Genomic DNA, 21,335 nt, shown 5'->3' on the forward strand with positions numbered 1-21,335 from the left:
TGCGGAATATGAGTTAGCTCGACTTAAAAGGACATCACAGTTACTTATGGCTCAGGTAACGACCAATCACGGCTCAGCTTCAGAAAACAGTTGAAACGTGATTGGTTGTTAGCTAAGTCCTGACCAACTGTGATGTCATTTTCAGTCGACGACAAGTAGCAAAAACTCAAAACAAAAAAATAAACAGGTGGATTTTGTTGTTGCTGCTGAATTTGCTTCTATAAAAACAAGACTAAGCTAATTTTGCAAGCAGTAAAAGTGAACGCTAAGTGAAGATCGGTGCCCTTCCCCTGCTCTCACTGTCAGCTGCGACTCTGGTGGGGACTGCGAGTGCTTGTGCACGGCCATCGCCACTTATGCAGAGGAGTGTAACCGCAGGGGCATCTACATTCGCTGGCGGTCCCAGGAGCTCTGTCGTATGTACACAAAGAAGAAAATCCGTCTGTTTTTCCAGGAGACTGGTCACTAAATTTTGTCTCTCTGCTCCTCTTTTTTTTTTTTTTTTTTTTTTTTTGTCAAAGCCCTGCAGTGTGAAAATGGGCTCGTTTATGACCCCTGCGGTCCAGCTTGCTCCCCTTCGTGCCCCAATGTGCAGCACAGTCCGCACTCCCAGTGTGACCTCCTCTCCTGTGTGGAGGGCTGCTTCTGCCCTGCTGGTACAGTTCGATATGGTGAGATTGATCTACACACATTTCAGGGCACATTTAGTCAAATCTAGTCTGCTTGTTGAATATTAAATAAGGTTTCTGAAAGGTTATTAACTTATTCATAGCTCCCGGCTGTTTTACTGGATTTTAACTGATTATGGAAGGCCCACAGAATATTGTGTTTTGTTGCTATAAAAACATGAAACTTACCAAAAGAAAGATTACAATCTCTTCTTTCATCAGGGAAAAAAAATAATTTGGATCTGTTTTGGTTTTGCAGCAATTAGCATTAGAATATAGCTACGTTTCATCAATATTCACATTTCTGGTGAAAACACTGGCAAAAAGAGCTTGTTGCAAAATGGCCCTGGCTGATCTCTAATAGTCCGCTGCCACCTGCTGGCCATTTTGTAATAACTACTATTGCTTTAAGCCACCTCTTCATGTCAGAAGCCTCATCAACGCCTTCTGTATGCTCTTACATAAAAAAAAAAAAAAACATAAAAAAAACGTCTAAATACGTTTTTGGGTGTGAAGGACAAAGTATTAAAACGTGTTTACACGTTTTTGGGTTTGAATGAGCTAATGATCTTTTTTTTTAAATTTTTTTATTTATTTTTTTTAAATTCTGTAGGTGACAGCTGTGCAGTTCCTACCCAGTGTCCATGTGAGTGGGAGGGGTCCATGTTTCCTCCTGGAACTACGGTCACTCAACACTGCCAGAACTGGTCAGTCCATGTCAACACATAAAAGAAATTCACATTCAAAATGTGTTTTCTGGTCATTTTGTATGACCCCGAATCTGCGGGCTTCTTCTGCTTATATTCAATTCATCCAGTTCGTGTGAAGATGGTGCATGGCATTGCGATGGGGTGGCTTGCCCCCCTCCTGCGCCAACCTGTCTCGAATCCGAGTTTTCCTGCGCAAGTGGTCGTTGCATCCCCTCTCAATGGGTATGTGACAATGAAGATGACTGCGGCGATGGCTCTGATGAGATTTGTCCATTCACCTGCTCACCGCAACATTTCCGCTGTACCAGCACGCCAAGGTATGCCCGCGGCAGATTTATAAAAATGTAAGATACCACACATTACAATATAAAAGTATTGTGTTTCTAGGAACCAATCAAAAACGTATGCACTTATACTATAATAATAATAATAATAATAATAATAATATTATGTCTTTATTTTTGTATTATTTTTATTCATGTATTTATTTATATAGTTATACTACACACGAAATGAAATGCCTCTACTTCACATATAGTTCCCTTGCACAAGATGGCACCAAAATATTACTTTTATCGCTTTGGCCTGAGCAGAAAAATATCAAATAAGTGGGTTTTCATAAAAAAAAATAGAGGGTAAAAATCTGCAAAGAGGGTAATTTGCAAATGCCAAACTGCGAATATGAAGACGTCCACTGTTTCCTTATCTGTAAACTCCACTGCGTTAGCGATTTCCTGCCAGCTCTTCTCTTTGTCATCTGCATTGTAATAAAGGACACATTTTATAATACTCAGCTCACTTCCTGATGAGATAACATTCACTTGCATGAGTCCGCTTACATCAGCATACATTTACAATACTGGTATCATTGAAATCAGGGGCAGCATTGACATTTTCAATATATGTGTTACCGGCTCAGAGAGACCGTAGATGGCACGCAGTTTAGATTGTGTTCCAACTACAATCTTTTCCAAGCATAAATTATTTAACTCTATTAAGTAAACATTTTTTTTTAAATAATTTTAAGAATGTTTTAATAATTATTTTGTAAATAATTAATAATAATTAAAAATAATTACTTAATTAATTTTAATAGTAATAATAATAAATAATTATCATAATAACAAATAATTCTAATGAATAATTTTTAGTGCATCAATCATCGAAATCAGGGGTGTCCAAACTTTTTCATTTGAGGGCCACATCCAAAAAAAATCAGAAGAACGCAAGGGCCACATAATGTTATGAAGAGAAATTGTGTTTAGTCCTAAAACTTGTAAAAATATTTTTTGGGGTTTTGTATATTTAGAAAAATGCTACAGTATATAAACCAATTTATTTGTAATATGGCAGTAGGGTTATTATAGTTTTGGAATTTTTCATTTTAGTTAGTTTTTATTAGTTTTCAGGGTGGTTCTGTTAGTTTTTATTAGTTTAGTTATTTAAAAAATGCTTAGTTTTAGTTTAGTTTCTTAGTTTCAGTATTAGTATTAGTTTAAAAAAAAATGTGTATTACTTGTGCGCTATATTTAAAAAAAAAAAAAAAAAACAGCATGGGAGCAACGTGCTTTTCTATTGGCTGCAGCTAGATGACGTCACTCTCAAACGTCATTATTCCGGTTTATATCAAAATAAATCTACTAAAAATCACATCAAAAACTAAAACAAAGGACATTTTTGCAATAATTATAGTTTTAGTTAGTTTTGTAAACATAACATGTAATTTCAGTTAGTTTTCATTTTTTAAAAGCATTTTTCGTTTTTATTTTATTTTGTTAATTCATTCACTGCCATTGACGGAAAAAGACGTCAAATGATGCATTTTTGCTGGGCTGGTGGTGAATGTGTAACTGAAATTGTTTTTTTTAAATTTTAGTTTAGGCTATTTCGTTAGTTAACTAAAATAACCTTTAATGGCACCTGTTTTTCGACACCCTCCCTTCTTACTTTGACCATCTCCAAACATTTTTGTTTTTGTTAATTTATTTTAACTGAGACAAATGTCAAATTGGACGGTGGGCCGCAAATGGCCCCCAGGCCCTAGTTTGGACACCACTGATCTAAATGACGACTTGCTACTGAGAAAGAACTACATGCACTGAAACGGCATCTTTTTGTTGGGTTTGTCAGTGGACCATGTCTGAACCTGGCTTTGCGTTGTGATGGCCACCCAGACTGTGCTGACCAATCAGACGAGGAGTTCTGCGGACCCGCCACGCCAGTGCCCCTGTGCCCACCAGGGGAGTTTCAGTGCGCCAGCGGGAAATGTCTCTCAGCCAGCCGCGTATGCGACGGACGGCTGGACTGTGGGTTTGCCGATGGTTCCGATGAGCAGGGTAATGCAGCTGCTGTATTGATAAATATGTATATAGATATGCAGAGTAATTTAAATGCAATTGCGGTTCTACACTTATTTACTGTTCCCTTGCCTAGATTGTGGTGTGGTGTGTGATGAAGGGGAGTTCCTATGTGCTGGAGGTCGATGTATTCTCTACATTCATCGATGTGACGGTCATGATGATTGTGGAGATCTCAGTGATGAAAGGGGGTATGTTTGCACATCTGATAATAGTTAATAAAAAAATAAATAAATAAATAAATAAAAACAGTTCAGTTACAGATTGAAAAATGTTTGTTTTTTTTCCTCATCTCGTCTTTTCACTGTTTTTTTTAGGTGTGTCTGTGCGCAAACAGAATTTCAGTGCCCAGGGGCCCAGTGTGTCCCTGCAGAGAAAGTATGTGATGGACATAGAGACTGCCCATATGGCACGGATGAAGCCGTTTGTCCAATCAGAGGTAAAATAAGCATTTGAAGCACCCTGTAATATAATATGGTTAGGTTTTGTATATGAGCAAAAATTATTTAGTTGCGAGCATGAGCGAATTTTACTGTTGTGTTTTAGAATTTGTTTTTGTTCTTTTGTTATATATAGTGACATGTGGACCAGAGCAGTTTGCCTGCGGTGATGGCACATGTGTTTCCATCACCACTTTATGCGACGGAACACGAGATTGCCCGGCTGGAGAGGATGAAAAACGAACCAACTGCTACTCTTTCGTAACACCACTTCCTTCACCTTTGACCCCGACTGTGCCTATCTCAGGTAGTGATATGATAAACACAAAATGATGGATAGTTTCTGTAACCTAACTCACTGGGTAGATTTTGGGCACATTAAATGGATTATTTTGGCACAACATTGGGTTGAAAATTGGATTTGGACATGCTCAGTTGAAGTTGAAGTAAATTTAATGTTAAGTATTGGTAGTTGTGTTCGTCTCCGTGTGCCCTGTGATTGGCTGGCAACCAGTTCAGGGTGTGCCCCGCCTAATGCCCAAAGCCAGATGAGATAGGCTCCACCCCCCGGGAACAAGCGGTCAAGAAAATGGATGGATGGATATTGGTAGTTGTTAGCCATTGTTGGATTAAAACAGTGGTGTCCAAACTATTTTTCATTGGCCCACGACATATACTATAATTGGCATTTGACACCGTTAAAATAAAAAATTAAATAAAAAATGTTTGGAGATGGTCAAAGTCAGAAAGGGTGTCAAAAAAAATATAGGTGTCACTTTTACAAATAAATTGGTTTATATACTTTAGCATTTTTCTAGATACGCAAAAACACAAATACATTATTTGTACTTTTTATTTTTTATTTTTTATGACTAAACAATTTCTCTTCATAACATTTCGTGGCCCTTGTGTCCTTCTGATTTGCTGTATGTGGCCCTCAAATGAAAAACGTGTTGAGTCAAATCCTCGACCCAACTCACTGTGTATAAATAACCCAGAATTGGTTATTGTGTCCCTTTTACTGTAGATCCAGTATTGGCTCAGCAATTTCACCCAATTTGGGTTACTATCAACCAAGCAGCGTACTCACAAAAGTGTCATAGTGACTAATATAGGCACATTGCAATTGCATAGCAACTGATCACATTTTGACATCATTTTTTTTTTTCTCACCCTCTCCAGCTTGTTGGTCCTACGAGTTTGCCTGTGCCACCGGCGGGCAATGCGTGCCCCAGACTTGGCACTGTGACGGCGAATCCGACTGTTTGGACGCGAGTGACGAGCAGCGGTGCCCTTCACGCTGTGGTCCTGGCCAAGTGGCCTGCCTCGACGGCGACCAGTGCGTGCGTTACCGGCAGCTCTGTGACGGCAACCCAGACTGCACAGATGCGTCCGACGAGAGCGTAGACAACTGCGGTAACGTCATCCGACCGTTTGCAGGACAATGGCCGACGTCGACCATTGTGTTTGTCTTCTAGGCTCTGCTCGGATCCCTCCGTGTCCAGGTAGCTTCTCATGTGACAATCGCACCTGTGTGAACGTGTCAAAAGTGTGCAACGGCATCCCCGATTGTCCGCGGGGTGATGACGAGCTTGTCTGTGGTGAGTTGTCACAAGATACTATTATTGGCGTGTTTTGGAGAAAGCAGAACTCTGTCAAATGTTTTATGCTCAGGTAAAAACGTCTCACCAGCGCCCCCTGGTGATAGGAATACAACAGTCTCCTGTCCAGAATTCAGATGTCTGGATGGTTCCTGTATAACTTTCAACATGGTTGGTTTGTGTGTTCTTTTTTTTTAATTGATCATTTCCGAGAATCTTGCCTCAACTTGCATTTTTACCTATCTAACTCCTTAAAACCTTACTATTCAGATGTGTAATGGCGTAGCAGACTGTCCAGACTCCTCACTAGCGCCACACAGCGCTCCCACTGATGAGCAGGGTTGTCGAAGTTGGAGTTCCTGGGGTTCTTGGAGCCCCTGCAGCAAAACCTGCGGTACAGGCTCCATGATCCGACGCAGGTTTTGCCCAGCCGGAGGAGACATTTTGCACCACTGTCGGGGTCAGGATGTCCAGAAGCAGCAGTGCTTCAACACCACTTGCCCTGGTATGGAATGTAGGGATGTCACGATAAGGGCAATTTCGTGATATCGTCGTCGTAATGTTCACACATCTTTAAAAAAAAGTCAGGTTGATTGACATTTGTGCAGTTCTAGCACCCTCTAGTGGCTAGTTTATTAGTGCAATTACATTTTTATTAGGGATGTTTTGGCCTTCTATGTTAAAAATTATTGCTAATTGTCAGATGAAGGGGAACCTAATTTGCTTGTGAAGCGATCAAAGTGTGCTTGTGCCTCAATATTGTTATGAGAGATTGGAGGTGGTTTATATGCATTGCTGTTATGTACAAAAGCACAATATTGTGCTTTTTTTTTTTTTTTTTACAATATTGTGATCTTTTTTAAATATTGCCAAACCCCCCACAATATCGGGATAATTATCGTATCGTGACCTTCATATCTTCATATCGTGATAATATCGTATCGTGATTTTTGGATATCGTTACATCCCTAATGGAATGTGGAGTAAAACGGACGTGGAAAGCACAGCGATTCTGACGAAGCGTTTTGTCTCATCCAGTGGATGGTCAGTGGCTTCCGTGGGTGAGCTGGTCAAATTGTTCCAGCGAGTGCGGAGGAGTGCAGATCCGACACAGAGACTGCATACTGCCTCAAAATGGAGGCCGAGACTGCTTCCAGCTCCCAGGACCATCCAACCTCAGCTTGGAAATTAGTAAGAGATCCATCTGCGGAAGAGGATTAGGGCCAGTGAAGTGGGAAAAAAAAGGTTGGCAGAATTCTGACTATAATCTCAGAATTCTCAATTTAAAGTCAAAATTCTCACTTGATTCTCAGAATTCTGACTTTAAAGGATATTTGTGCAGTTTGTCACTTTTTTTTTTTTTACGACCGCCACCTCTGTCCCAAAGTGTAACTGCAGCTTCTGTGTTCGGCTCGTTCACTGTACGTGCACGATCTTAAAGTGACAGCCACAGTTGACAACCGAAGACTAATGAGGTAAGAAAAACTCCGCCCCTCCCCTCACCAAAAAAAATTGTGGAGAGTCCGCACACTCCACTTTAAAGGGAAGTCGGAATCCTGCCAACCTTGTTTTTTTTTTCTCTTCACTGACCCTAATCCTCTTCTGTATCCGTTCATTTTATGGGATTTGATATTGATTACATACTGACAAAATGCTTATAAGTTTTGGAACTTAAAACCTTCACCAACGTATAGATATTCATATAGCAACTATTTGAGCTTATACAGCTTTGCATCATCTGCTTGTCTCTATTTCAGAGCCTTGTTCTGAGGATGGCTGTTCCAACGTCAGCTGTCCGACAGGCCTGGTGAGACACAACTGTTCCCCTTGCCCAGTGTCCTGTGCCCACATCAGTAGCGGGACGACCTGCGATCCCGCTGCACCCTGTTTCTCAGGTCACCCATAAAGGGCACGCCGGATCTATTTAGAAAAAAACCCAAACAACTTGTGTATTTTTCAATCTTACACATTTGTAATATATTGTCCCAGGCTGCTGGTGTCCAGAGGGGAAGGTGATGAGTCACACGCAGGCATGCGTGTTGCCAGAGGAGTGTATGTGTGAGCTGGCAGGTGTGCGCTACAGGCCAGGTCAGCAGATGAAGGTGGATTGTGAGATTTGTGTTTGTGAGAGAGGAAGACCTCAGCAATGCCAACCCAACCCGGACTGTCCTGGTCAGTCTTCAAATGATGTGTTTTGTTTCTTGTTTAGCTTAACTCTTGAATCTGATGTCATTTTTTTTTTTTTTTTTTTACGCAATCACTCACAGTACATTGCGCCTGGTCGTCATGGTCCGAATGGGGCGAGTGTTTGGGTCCGTGTGGCGTGCAGAGTGTGCAGTGGTCATTCCGGAGCCCAAACAACCCGAGTAATCATGGAGATGGGAGAACCTGCAGGGGGATCTATCGGAAAGCGCGTCGGTATGCAGCGTTTCCTTATTCCTGCTTATTTTGACGCAGTGAAGCTCCTCAGATCAGTTCAACACAGTGCCACAAGATGGCACCAAAGCACTACTTTTGTCAAACTGAAGCTCCTCAACTCACTTTGATTTAGTTCTGGTGCACCAAGCTGCCACACGATGGCACCAAAGCACTACTTTTGTCAAACTGAAGCAAGCTGCCACAAGATGGCACCAAAGCACTACTTTTATCAAACTGAAGCTCCTCAACTCACTTCAATTTAGTTCTGGTACACCAAGCTGCCACAAAATGGCACCAAAGCACTACTTTTGTCAAACTGAAGCAAGCTGCCACAAGATGGCACCAAAGCACTACTTTTATCAAACTGAAGCTCCTCAACTCACTTCAATTTAGTTCCGGTACACCAAGCTGCCACAAAATGGCACCAAAGCACTACTTTTGTCAAACTGAAGCAAGCTGCCACAAGATGGCACCAAAGCACTACTTTTGTCAAACTGAAGCTCCTCAACTCGCTTCAATTTAGTTCCGGTGCACCAAGCTGCCAAAAGATGGCACCAAAGCACTACTTTTATCAAACTGAACCTCCTCAACTCACTTCAATTTAGTTCCGGTGCACCAAGCTACTACAAGATGGCACCAAAGCACTACTTTTGTCAAACTGAAGCTCCTCAACTCGCTTCAATTTAGTTCCGGTGCACCAAGCTGCCAAAAGATGGCACCAAAGCACTACTTTTATCAAACTGAACCTCCTCAACTCACTTCAATTTAGTTCCGGTGCACCAAGCTACTACAAGATGGCACCAAAGCACTACTTTTATCAAACTGAACCTCCTCAACTCACTTCAATTTAGTTCCGGTGCACCAAGCTACTACAAGATGGCACCAAAGCACTACTTTTGTCAAACTGAAGCTCCTCAACTCGCTTCAATTTAGTTCCGGTGCACCAAGCTGCCACAAAATGGCACCAAAACACTACTTTTTTTCCACTTAATTAAACTTCTCAAATCACTTTAACATAGTTGCTTGGCACCAAGACTTGCTTGAAGAAATGCATAAAAAATAAAAAAAATAGTTTACCATTTAGATCAATCCACATTTTACTTTCCACTTTCGTTTGCACTTCCTTTATCCGCGTGTCCACAGGTGTCAGACTGACCCCTGTGATGAGTGCGAGTACCAAGGTCAGTCCCATGCTGTCGGAGACAGATGGCGGGCCGACCATTGCCACTTGTGTCATTGTTTGCCCAACCTGTCGGTGCAGTGCTCCCCCTACTGCCCGTACGCTGTTACTGGATGCCCTCAGGTAATAGAATCATCTGTGTAGTCAGTTTAATTGAGGCATTTACCTTCAAGTAAGCTTTTTTTTTTTTTTTTTTTTTGTTGTTGTTGTTGTAGGGCCACAGTCTAGTTCCTGGAGAGGGTGACACGTGTTGTTACTGTCAAGGTAAATTTAAGTCACACTCTGTTCTATTTTATCCAGAAATTTCACCCAAAAGCCCAAATCATCAACTTTTTGTGAGGAATCAATGTTGGTGGGTTTTCATCACTGATTTGAGTTATGTCGAATATTCTGCACAGTAAGTAATCAAAGTTCTGCAGTGACAATCAGCCCCTCCCCAGTGACTTCCAAGCCAGGAAAGGACGTCACTCCTTCCGTGCCCACCTACCCGCTCCCTCCTGGTGGTCAGTGACCTTATATGAATGAATGAATACATGGCATTTTCATGAGAATGTTGACCGGAATTATCGATTTCATTCTTCTTTTTTTTTTTTTTTTTCAGATGAGTGCTGGTCTCCTTTGGGCGTTCAATTTCTGCCGGCCTCCAGTTTCCATGCGTCATCTCAGCAAAGAGGTCACCCCCCTGAGGCGGCTCGCCTTCATGGCTGGAATCACCACACGGACCTTCAGGTAGCTCAGGAAATCTGTTTTGTATGCTTTTTATTGTTAACTCATTTACTCCCAATAACGTATAAATACGTTTTTTTTATGTTCTAAGTGTCCCAAAGACATATTTATACGTTTTTTTGTTTTTTTTTTAATGCTAGAACATACAGAAGGCTTTGATGCAGCCTCTCAACTGCAAAGAACGGTTGCAGAAATGGTAGTTATTACACAAACGGCCAGCAGGTGGCAGCAGAGCAAAGGAGATCAACCAGGGCCATGTAGAAAAAAAGCTCAATTACTTACAATTTTAAATATATTTGTGAAAACTGATGAAACTTAGCTCTCTTCTAATGCTAATTGCTGCAAAATGGAAACAGATAGAAACATACTTTTTTTGTCCTGATGAAAGAAGACACTTTAATCTTTCTTTTGATGGGTTCCATGCTTTTATAGCAATAGAACACAATATTCTGTGGGCCTTGCAAAATCAGTCAAAATCCAGTAAAACAGCCGTGAGCGAACGGGACTACTTCTGTGAAAATGGCTGGGAGTGAATGAGTTAATATGTTTGTTTTTTTATGCAACACGTGCTGGTCTGCATTTCTGTTTATTCTTAATTCATTCAGTGCCATTGACGGCTATAGACGTAAAAAAAAATAAATGCATTTTTAATTTTGTTACCTAGAAAAAAATGAAATTTTAACTGCGCTGGCAGTGAATGTCTTAATAATGCTGCTATTTGTGATGTCTGCATGTGCAGGGCTGGAGTCCAGAACCGGAAGAGTATAAGGATCTACCACAGCGGAGCCCAGAGGGGCACAGTAGCAGCACACAAAGCCCTTACATACAAATTGACCTGCTGAAAGCATACAACATCACTGGTGCACCTTTTCACAACACTTCAAATGCATAAATTCTGTCAAGCATATGACTCATTGAATTTGTTAAGCGACACCTTCCGTTCCTTTCTCCAGGGGTGCTTACTCAAGGGGGTGGCGTGTTTGACACGTACATTTCCAGTTTATATCTGCAGTTTAGCCAAGATGGAAGATTGTGGCATATTTACAAAGAGCTTGTGACTGACGCGCAACCCAGAGCGAAGGTCTGCTCATCACATTGTTGCTCGTATGATAATGATATCGTTTTAACATGTGCACCATTATTGTGACAGGTTTTTTATGGAAACCACAATGAGGGTGGGGTCGCCGAGATCAAATTGGACAGGATGGTGTCGGCTCAGTTTGTCCGCCTGCTACCACATGATTTCCATAATGGCATCTATCTTCGTCTTGAGATTATGGGATGTGAGCATGGTTAGTAGATGTAGCATATTTTATTTTATTTAAATTTTTTTTGCATTATTATAGGGTTTGGTTTGGTTTATTCATTTTTTCCCTTTCGGACACATTACAGCTTACATCAATCACATCACATCATTTGCAACATTGACATCCGAAAGAAGGGCTGACGGGTAGAAACCGAAGCTTATTCGATAATTTTAGTTTTTTTTTTTTTTTTTTTTTTTTTTTTTTTTTTTTTTTAACTTTACTTAGTTAATTTTATTTTTTTAACACAATAGTTTTTTTAATTTTAGTTTTATTTTGTCATTAATTTTTATTAACTAAAATAACCTTGATGGTGAATTTTCTGTAATTAAAAGCTCTGTATTAAAAAAATCAACATGTTTTTGTTCTCATCTGGCTCAGGTTACCACTCACTGTCAACCTTACCCACACCGACTTCGACCATCTCACCACCAATAGGTGGCTGCCGAGAAAAGGAACTCCAGTGTAAAAATGGACGCTGCGTGCCGGCCGGCCCGTCAGGAGTTATCTGCGACGGGGTCGATGATTGCGGCGACGGATCGGATGAGATGTACTGTGGTGAGGTCTTTATCTCATTTCTCTAGTCTAGCGAAATGAAATGCAGCAACGCTAACATGTGCACTGCCATTAATCCAGGAACACAAACCTACCCGACACTCACAAGTCCTCAAAGCTGCCCTGGTGGTCAGTACTCATGCCTCCCACCAGGGGGCTGTATTGACACAGGAAAACGTTGCGACGGGATTCCCCACTGTCCAAGAGGAGATGACGAAAGAGAATGTCACCTGCACGAGAACGTCACCACCCAGTCTGACAGGTAACGTTAATAAATTACATCAAATTTTGAAATGATATTTTATTTAACCCAACTGACATATCATACAAATGTATTTACAGACCATACACACCCACCGCCGCCCCTATCAGGACTCCTTCCAGGATCCCTGTGACTCACCCTGCATTATCACCAACAGTAAGTAGATTAACAACAAAATGTAAATATAATAGGAAGTTTGAATGCATCAATATGAACTTGATATGCCTTTACAGGATGGCGGCCCTGGATATCGTGGTAAGTTCTTGTGCAACTTGGGCTAGTAATTAGTTGGTGAATAGTTGTCAAACCCTTCCCTCTCTTTGTGTCTTAATGTATGGTATTTTCAATATATCATGTATGCTGTATGCACATATTAGTGGTGTCAAAATTAGTGCGTTCATTTTGAGTTAATTTAAATGTCCTTTTATGGCACTAATTGTTTTTTAACACGCGATTAATTTCCACCAGTCGCAACACAGCAGACACATCCACACCAAAATTTAACAATAATACATTTAATAATAATCTATAAATAATAATACAAATAATATAAATAATAATAATCTAATCTATACTTTAATAATAAGTCATCTTTGACTGTCTCACGAATCGATTTTCGATTCTAAATGATTTGATTGACAATGATTTCTGCTTTATTTTATAGAAAATATGACTCACCGGCATATGCTCTTCCTACGCTGCAAAAAAAAAAATCAACTTTTATTGGCGTCATTTTTGTGACTTTTTTTCCTTCTACTCCCAAATGTGGCCACAACATAACTGTGTATCAGAACGCATGGAAACACACTGCCCCTAAGTGGCCAAATTGGGTACAGCATGAACAGCATTCCCAGTACACAAACAAGGGCAAGGCAGTATAAAATAATTTAAATAAAATCGATTTTAGGACATTTAAAATCAATTCTGAATTGTACTAAATGAAAATCGCGATTCTTATGAGAATCGATTTTTTTTTTTTGGCACACCCCTACCTATCTTTTGTAGGCATCTGCTCATCCGCACTTGGACTAGAAGATGGAAGCATTCGTTACGGTCAGCTGACCTCATCCTCCTATCGCGAGAACAATCCCGCCGATGCTGGCCGGCTGAATATCGTTCCCAATGTGTGAGTGATAACGTGCTTTTGAATTAAAAATCACTCGTGAAAAGATAACATTCAAAGTTGTGTCCGTGTCGGTCGTTTGCAGGCAAGTTATGGAGCCCGGATGGAGCCCGTTGCCAACGGACCTCCAGCCGTACTTCCAGGTCGATTTCCTGGAGCCCACGTGGATTTCAGGGGTCGTGATCCAGGGCAGTGAACGCACGTGGGGGTATCTCACCAAATACAGATTAGCCTTTGCCCTACACGGTAGTCTTTTCACCAATTATACTCGGGATGGCAAACCCGGTAGTCCTGCTAAGGTATTGAGGATATACGATTTTGCTTCGAATAATAAAAACCATACGGATTTATAAAGTCATTTTATTGTTATTGTGAAGGTGTTTGATGTACGAATGGTTGGTCGGACTCCTGTGACGCGCTGGCTCAGTCGGCTTGTGAGGGCCCGCTACCTGCGCATCATCCCCGTGGAGTTCAGACACACGTTCAACCTGCGTGTTGAGATCCTTGGCTGCAGAGGAGGTGACGATTTCCAGTCCTTTCAATCATTTTCGTCTTTCTATGGGGGGAAAAAAAAACATTGGTTGCACCGAGCTGCCGCGAGTTGTGATGTTTTTCTTGATGCGTATTGTAGATGAGCTGGTGACCCCCAGCGGTGTTACGTCCCCCTTTGACGGCGGGAAAGTGACCCCGCGACGCTGTAAAACGGGCCAGTTTGCTTGTCAGCAGAGTGAGCAATGTGTTCCCATTGCTGTGGTTTGTGACGGTCGAGTGGACTGCAAGGATCATACGGACGAGATGAATTGTGGTGAGAACTCCATGATGCAATACTCGATGGGGAACATTTCTTCGGATGAACCAAAAACGTACACAATCCAAATTCATGTTTCCCCATATTGTTCTACCTACACAGGCTCTCCAGGTTTACAGAACGAGACGAGTTCCACAGGTGGACCAGGCTTCCATGGTGACAGGACAACAGGTGCCCCGGGACTCCAAACCACCAAGCCACGAGGTGGTCTGCCCGGTGTGGCTACAGATGGAATCACAGGACAACCTGGACCACACATCGGTAAAAAAAACAACAAAAAAACAAACAAAAAAACACAACACAACAAAACAATGTTTTAACTGCTTGCAACAAATGTGACTGCACCCCTAAGTGAAATTGTGCTAAATGGTTCAGGTGCATTGTTTTCCACTCTTTGACTGACTGAGTGTTGAACGGTGTTAGGAATGTTACTTTATAAAAGTAATTACCAATATTGGTTACTAATTACCTGCTTTAAAAAAGTAACTGAGTTCGTAATTTAATTACTTCATCATGACAGTAACTAGTCACATCCATCAATTTTCTTGGCCGCTTATTCCACACAAGGGTCACAGGGAATGCTGGAGTCTATCTCGGCTGGCTATGGGCAGGAGGTGGGGTACACCCTGGACTGGTTGCCAGCCAGTCGCAGGGCAGTAACTAGTCACACTACTTAAAAAATTGCTTTATATGAAATAATTATTTTGTATTATTTTATTTTTTTTTAGCAGTTTTCAAAAGACAATTGAGTTATTTTGGGGCACTCAATAAAGCAGAAAACTGAATAATTGTAATAATTACTTGCTTAATTAAAAAGGTAACTGAATTAGTAATTGAATTACTTCATAATGACAGTAACAACTAGTTACCAGGCATTTTTCACTACTGTACTTACAAAATTGCTTTATATGAAATAATTTTGATTTTTTTTTTTTTAGCAGTTTTCACAAGACAATTTGTTGAGTTATTTTGAGGGCACTTAATACAGCAGAATACAGAATAATTTTAATAATTACTCGCTTAAAAAAATAACTAGTAATTTAGTAAATTAGTAAATTAGTAATTTGATTACTTCATAATGAAAATAAATCATTATCTCTCAAAGTACGTTTTTCACTAAAAATGTTTTATATCAAATCTTTTTTTTTTTTTTTAGCAGTTTTTAAAGACATTTTGTTAAGCTATTTTGAGGGTACTTTATCAGCAGAAAACTGCATAATTTTAATGGTTTTCTATTCCGACTGTCAAAAAAAAAATGTTTTTGTATGAACGTGACTTTAATTATTCATGCACCAGGATGCACTTTCAAAACATTTCTCACTGAATCTTTCATGATCAAATAAAAATTCATGAAAAACGAAACTAAAACAGCATCAATTTTCCCCCACTAGAAGTGACGACAGGCCAGCCCGGACTGCACTTCTCTCCATCGCACCAGCCTGGAGTTCCTGGCTTACAAACCACAAAGCGTGAGAGACACCAAAACAATTCTGCTTGTTCTGGATCCACGATTTCATGCGCTTTTTTACTGAACAGACAGAGACTCTGTAATTTACAGCTCAGTGGATCACCACATCCCCTCATGATGGGGGCTTGCCCAGAGTGCTTTGTGTGGAAGGCCAGTTTGCATGCCGCTCATTTGGCTGCGTCGACTCGGCTCAGGTGTGTGACGGCAGGCGGGACTGTTTGGACGGGTCTGATGAAGAGCGATGTGGTACGCATGAATGAATCATTTGTGATGATAAAACTTTTTTGTATCGTGGAATTATTGCTACAAAAAAACCCTTTTGTTTACTAATACAGTTCAAAAGTTGCATTATTTTTACCCAAATGACGAATTAGGTTCCTTAGTAAGTCCAGTGACTACGCAGCAGCCCACATTGCCGAGCCCCTGCTCCCCCAAGCAGTTCTCCTGTAAAAGCGGTGAATGTGTCCACCTGGACCGCAGATGTGATCTGCAGAAGGACTGCGTGGACGGTTCTGATGAAAAAGACTGCAGTATGGAATATATATAGAGGATCAAATAAAATGGATCAAATCTGACGTGGAAGTGAAAGACGATGTTGTGTCATCTTCCAGTTGACTGCATCACGTCCCCGTGGACCTCGTGGAGTCAGTGCAGCGTGTCCTGTGGTCTGGGCTCGTTGTTTCGACAGAGAGACATCGTGAGGGAAGCGCTACCCGGAGGATCCTGCAACGGGGCCCAGTTTGACAGCCGCTCCTGCTTCCCACGACCGTGCCCAGGTTTGGTTTGGTTTATTCATTTTTTTTTCCCTTTCGGACACATTACAGGTTACATCGATCGCATCACATCATTTGCAACATTGACATCCGAAAGAAGCGAAGACGAAGCCGAGGCTTATTGGAGACCCGTCCCCATCGACCCATTACTATAACGCATCAGTCATATACATTTTTATCGTTATCCATCCCATACTATCCCAGACACTGCTCGCTCAGTTCTTCTTGAATGTCCGTGTGTAGATTGTGGCGAGTCCCAGTCATTTGGAACTGGCGAGTCGGTTCCCAGACGCCACCAGCAGGCGAGCAGCCAAGGCAAGCGCAATTCTTCTCTTTCACCAGTAGCGTCTTCGCTGACCTCGACATTCGGCCCGTTGCTTTCAAGCAATTTTTGCCTCGATTGCGGTCAGCTCAGCACACCACCGTTGCCAGCACTTAGTAGTTTTTGACGACTCCTGATCAGCACGGCGCGGCTCGATCTTGATACCTGTGACAATCACATCATTGATACGAAGATTCTGTTCCAAATCATTTTATCTCCTCATTCTCGTCAGCTCTTTTTCCGCCAGGCATTCTGCAACAATGTCGTTAAAAATCCCAATGCAAAAATCAAGAAGTAGTTAGAAATCATGGGCGAGTGCAGGAGCAAGTACAGATGCGTCCTCGAATGGACGTGGAGGTTTCGAACAGTATTATATCCCGTCAAGGCCTCTGCTAAAACCACTCATCTATTTTCACCTCTTGCAGTTGACGGTCATTGGTCCGAGTGGACAGAGTGGTCCGAGTGTGATGCCGATTGCGGAGGGGGCGTCAGGCGAAGGAAGAGAACCTGTTCTGCACCCGCCCCCAAAAATGATGGGAGCGATTGCGAGGGCATGAGCCAGCAGAGTCAGAGCTGCAACAGCCAACCGTGCACCAAAGACACCGGCACACAAACAGGTGACTCATTCGCAAACAAACAGAATATTTTCCCTGCTTGGTAACAAAAAAAATAAATAAAAAATAGCCTGAATGCCATTCTTTCACCATGACATTTAATACATGTTCAAAAGCTCAGTTATGACCCGGAATTTGCTTTTGTAGTCATGGAAAATGAACAGAAAACGTTTCTCCAGGTTGTGTCAACGGTATGGTGCTCGTGTCCGAGACCGACTGCCTGACTGGGAGAGTCGATTCTTGCCCTCCTACTTGCTCACATCTCAGCTTCACCAGCAACTGCACTGAAGAATGTAAACCAGGTTGGCCTATATATACAACACGCACTTACTTGAGTGCGTGTAAAGACTGGCATGTAAATAAACTCGGCTATTTTTAATAGGCTGTGTGTTTTGTTGATGCTCATTTCTTTTTCAGTTTTCTTCCAAAGAATTATAGAGTAACATGAATGTAGATATAGCTATATCCTAGTCGTGTTTTTTTTTATTTTATTTTTTTTTAGCTCAAAATACTCAAATCACAACGTAAGCGGGAATGCTGCAGTTGCAATTCTCCACTTTCTGATTTAGGAAAGTCAAAACAATGACTCAGCACTGACTCACTGCCAGTATCTATCTCCTCATGGAATCCGAACTCAAACACAGATTTAGGTATGAATTCATTTTCTCGCCCCAGGCTGTCGCTGTCCCACCGGAATGTACCTACAGGGAGGACAATGTGTGAAAGCAAGCCAATGTGTCTGTCACTGGAACGGCCAAAAACTGCAGCCAGGACAGACCATCAGCAGGGACCATTGTACTACATGGTGGGATTTTATTTCTTTTTATTTGTATTCCACTTTGTTTGATCTATTCCTGGTCTTCATAGCTGAAGGCTTTGTCAAAACATTAATCACCTCACAGGTAAAATTGTTATCAGTTCATTCGGGACAGCAAAGATAATGTGAAGATGTACTTGAAAAAATAAGTATAAGAATATTTACTAATAAAACAGACATGTGTCTGATATATTGTTTTAATTGTTGGCAATTAATTATTAGTTGTTGTTTTTTTTTCATTGCCAGCGCTTTACCAGAATAGATTGCGCCATTTTCCTGCAGGAAAATGGCTGTATTTGGCCTGTTTTGATGATCAAAAATGGTCCCGAATTACAGTCTTCCCTTGTGTAATCACAAATTTGCAGATAAAAAAAAAAAAGCATCCTCCATTATTCGCTGAAAAACTCAGCTATTTGCTCGTTTTGGCGTCTAATATAAAACTTCAGCTTTAGTGCCATCTAGTGGCATATTAGTGCCAAGAAAGTAATAGAAGCTGTTTAATTTGGTCAGGCCATAGCCTTGTTTAATTTAAAAAAAAAAGTGCTTTTCTGCCATATTGTGGTTTCAAAAAGCAATTATAAACTTTTTGGGGATGGCCTCAATCATTCGTAGATTTTCTTTATTTTCACGGCAGGGTTCAGGAATTTGCCGTGTATTGTAGTGTTTTAGATACCAATAAATTGTATTTATTATTATTATTATTATTATTATTAATTATAAAAGTAATTGTACACAGACTACATGTATATTTGTCTCCAAAAGCGTGTGCCAGGATGGACAAGTTACCTGCAACTCCTCCAGTTGCTCGACAACCTGTCAATGGTCAGCCTGGTCGTCATGGTCACCGTGTGACGTCACCTGTGGGCTCGGACTCCAACAGCGCTACAGGTGAGCAGCTGTCGGAATGAGACGCAATTGTATGTCTTCAAGTTGAGAATGACTCAACTTGCTCCGTTAGGTCTCCAGTGAATCAGACGGGATCCCTCAGAATGCATCTCTGCCTCGGAGACTCCTCTGAAGTTCAACAATGCCACATTCCCTGTCACACTGGTACACATTTTCATATAGCCACACAAAACATTGATACTTATTATTTTTGCTTAATTCTATATGTCCAGTCTGATTTATTATTGTTAGAATGACTTTGTCTCCCCCTTTTTTTTTTCTTTTTTTTATTGCAGAAGAACCAGATGGAATTTGGAGTAAATGGACCAGCTGGTCAGAATGCAGTAAGACATGTTTCCATCATGCAGATGACGTCGGAATCAGACAACGATTCCGAAGCTGCAACCACACCAACTTTCCGTCTACCTGCGATGGCGAAAGCGCAGAGCAGGAGCCGTGCAACATCGTCCACTGTGCAGGTAGGAGTGGCATCCGTCCGAGAGTAAAAAAAAATATATCCAAATTCAATTGTGTTGTAATTCTAGTGGATGGCGGCTGGTCCGCGTGGTCCCCGTGGTCTCTTTGCTCATCTGAGTGTAATTCTGGTGTCCAAACACGAGAGCGATTCTGCACTTCGCCCCCGCCACAGCACGGGGGCAGAAGCTGTCCCGGTCCGCACATTCAGACAGCAGACTGTAACGCCCATCCTTGCTCAGGTATGATTACAAAAGTTGCAAGCATAAAATATACACTCTAAAAACCATTGGTTCAAAAATGAGACCGACCCACTATCCGTTCAGCCATAATCGTGACCGCTTTATTCCTCACAAGGGTCGCGCACCGACCCACTAACTTGGCTCAATTTGACCCAACTTTGTGTTGTTTTATACAAAACGATTCAGAAAGTTCAGTTCAGAAATGAATTTGGGCCGGTGTGACCCAACTTTATTTAAATTACTCAAGTTTTTGTGTGAACTCAAAAAGTCGGTTTGCCTCATTTTTGACCCAATTCAATTGAGTTATTCAATTAACCCCAAAAAGTTGGGCAACATGATTACCAGGAAAAAAAACAAAAAACATACTGTAATTGGGTTGGTTTGTGGGTTGATTTAATTTGACCCAACTCAAAAAGTTGGGTCAGTTCATTTTTGACTCAATTAAATTGGGGGTATTTGATTAACCCAAAACGTTGGGTCACATGAATAATCCACAAACCAACTCAATATATTTGATTTCTTTGTGGGTTATTAATTTAATATGACTCAAGTTTTTGTGTTAAATAATTAAAAAAGTTGGTTAATTTCATTTGTGACCCAATTCAATTGTGTTATTCAATTAACCCAAAAAGTTGGGCCAAATGAATGACGCACAAAAAAACAAAAAAACAAATAAAAAATATTTGGCTGCTTATTAATTTATTTGACTCAAATTTTTGTGTTAAACAATTCAAAAAGTTGGGTCAGTTCATTTTTGACCTAATTCAATTGAGTTATTCAATTAACATAAAAAGTTGGGTCAAATGAATAACCCACAAAAAACAAAAAAACAAAAAAAAAAAATACATAAAAAATATTTGGCTGCTTATTAATTTATTTGACTCAAATTTTTGTGTTAAACAATTCAAAAAGTTGGGCCAGTTCATTTTTGACCTAATTCAATTGAGTTATTCAATTAACATAAAAAGTTGGGTCAAATGAATAACCCACAAAAAAAAAAAAACACACAAAAAAAAATGAATAAAAAATATTTGGCTGCTTATTAATTTATTTGACTCAAGTTTTTGTGTTAAATAACTCAGAAAGTTGGCTCGGTTCATTTTTGACCCAATTCAATCGGGTTATTCAATGAAACCAAAAAGTTGGATAAGCCACAAAACCTCACTTTGACCTCACTTTTTGGGTTGAACAACTCAAAAAGTTGGGTCGGTCCATCCTTGACCCAACTGCATTTTTAGAGTTTGCATACACGAACACTATAAATACAACGAAGTCATTGTGTCCCTTATTCTTCTTTCAGGTCTCTGCCCAGACGGCATGATCCACATGACAGCATCTGAATGTGAGGATCATGGCGGCGCATGCCCACGGGTCTGTATGGACGTGACCTCCGCCGAGGTGCAATGTGCCACTGCCTGTTACGACGGCTGCTACTGCACACTGGGCTTGTACCTGCTCAACGGCAGCTGTGTGCCTTTGGCCCAATGCCCGTGTTACCATCAGGGGGAGCAGTACCCGGCTGGGGCCACCCTTCCTGGAGACGCATGCAACAATTGGTATTTTTCAAACGCTATTGTGGATAAATCTG

General features: G+C 41.0%; 1 protein-coding gene across 3 annotated transcripts in view; it reads left to right on the top strand.

Moving 5' to 3' along the window:
• Positions 1–21,335, top strand: part of sspo (SCO-spondin) — a 79,469-nt gene that overhangs the window by 21,248 nt on the left and 36,886 nt on the right. For all 3 annotated transcript variants that reach the window (XM_077508932.1, XM_077508931.1, XM_077508933.1), the window contains exons 25-68: positions 307–416; positions 522–671; positions 1,282–1,375; positions 1,486–1,695; positions 3,509–3,714; positions 3,812–3,926; positions 4,053–4,174; positions 4,312–4,482; positions 5,358–5,591; positions 5,654–5,776; positions 5,850–5,947; positions 6,047–6,281; positions 6,815–6,967; positions 7,534–7,671; positions 7,766–7,948; positions 8,044–8,194; positions 9,338–9,497; positions 9,590–9,638; positions 9,773–9,877; positions 9,976–10,103; positions 10,840–10,960; positions 11,054–11,181; positions 11,251–11,392; positions 11,786–11,962; positions 12,041–12,221; positions 12,302–12,377; positions 12,455–12,476; positions 13,227–13,347; positions 13,430–13,643; positions 13,722–13,863; positions 13,976–14,149; positions 14,255–14,413; positions 15,544–15,621; positions 15,711–15,866; positions 15,995–16,150; positions 16,232–16,396; positions 17,141–17,332; positions 17,509–17,631; positions 18,005–18,134; positions 18,909–19,034; positions 19,105–19,196; positions 19,328–19,510; positions 19,577–19,747; positions 21,048–21,303. In XM_077508932.1, the coding sequence (XP_077365058.1) occupies positions 307–416; positions 522–671; positions 1,282–1,375; positions 1,486–1,695; positions 3,509–3,714; positions 3,812–3,926; positions 4,053–4,174; positions 4,312–4,482; positions 5,358–5,591; positions 5,654–5,776; positions 5,850–5,947; positions 6,047–6,281; positions 6,815–6,967; positions 7,534–7,671; positions 7,766–7,948; positions 8,044–8,194; positions 9,338–9,497; positions 9,590–9,638; positions 9,773–9,877; positions 9,976–10,103; positions 10,840–10,960; positions 11,054–11,181; positions 11,251–11,392; positions 11,786–11,962; positions 12,041–12,221; positions 12,302–12,377; positions 12,455–12,476; positions 13,227–13,347; positions 13,430–13,643; positions 13,722–13,863; positions 13,976–14,149; positions 14,255–14,413; positions 15,544–15,621; positions 15,711–15,866; positions 15,995–16,150; positions 16,232–16,396; positions 17,141–17,332; positions 17,509–17,631; positions 18,005–18,134; positions 18,909–19,034; positions 19,105–19,196; positions 19,328–19,510; positions 19,577–19,747; positions 21,048–21,303 (6,420 nt within the window). The remainder of the gene's footprint in view (positions 1–306; positions 417–521; positions 672–1,281; positions 1,376–1,485; positions 1,696–3,508; positions 3,715–3,811; positions 3,927–4,052; positions 4,175–4,311; positions 4,483–5,357; positions 5,592–5,653; positions 5,777–5,849; positions 5,948–6,046; positions 6,282–6,814; positions 6,968–7,533; positions 7,672–7,765; positions 7,949–8,043; positions 8,195–9,337; positions 9,498–9,589; positions 9,639–9,772; positions 9,878–9,975; positions 10,104–10,839; positions 10,961–11,053; positions 11,182–11,250; positions 11,393–11,785; positions 11,963–12,040; positions 12,222–12,301; positions 12,378–12,454; positions 12,477–13,226; positions 13,348–13,429; positions 13,644–13,721; positions 13,864–13,975; positions 14,150–14,254; positions 14,414–15,543; positions 15,622–15,710; positions 15,867–15,994; positions 16,151–16,231; positions 16,397–17,140; positions 17,333–17,508; positions 17,632–18,004; positions 18,135–18,908; positions 19,035–19,104; positions 19,197–19,327; positions 19,511–19,576; positions 19,748–21,047; positions 21,304–21,335) is intronic.

Source organism: Festucalex cinctus, chromosome 20 (genome assembly GCF_051991245.1).
Source record: "Festucalex cinctus isolate MCC-2025b chromosome 20, RoL_Fcin_1.0, whole genome shotgun sequence".
NCBI lineage: Eukaryota > Metazoa > Chordata > Actinopteri > Syngnathiformes > Syngnathidae > Festucalex > Festucalex cinctus.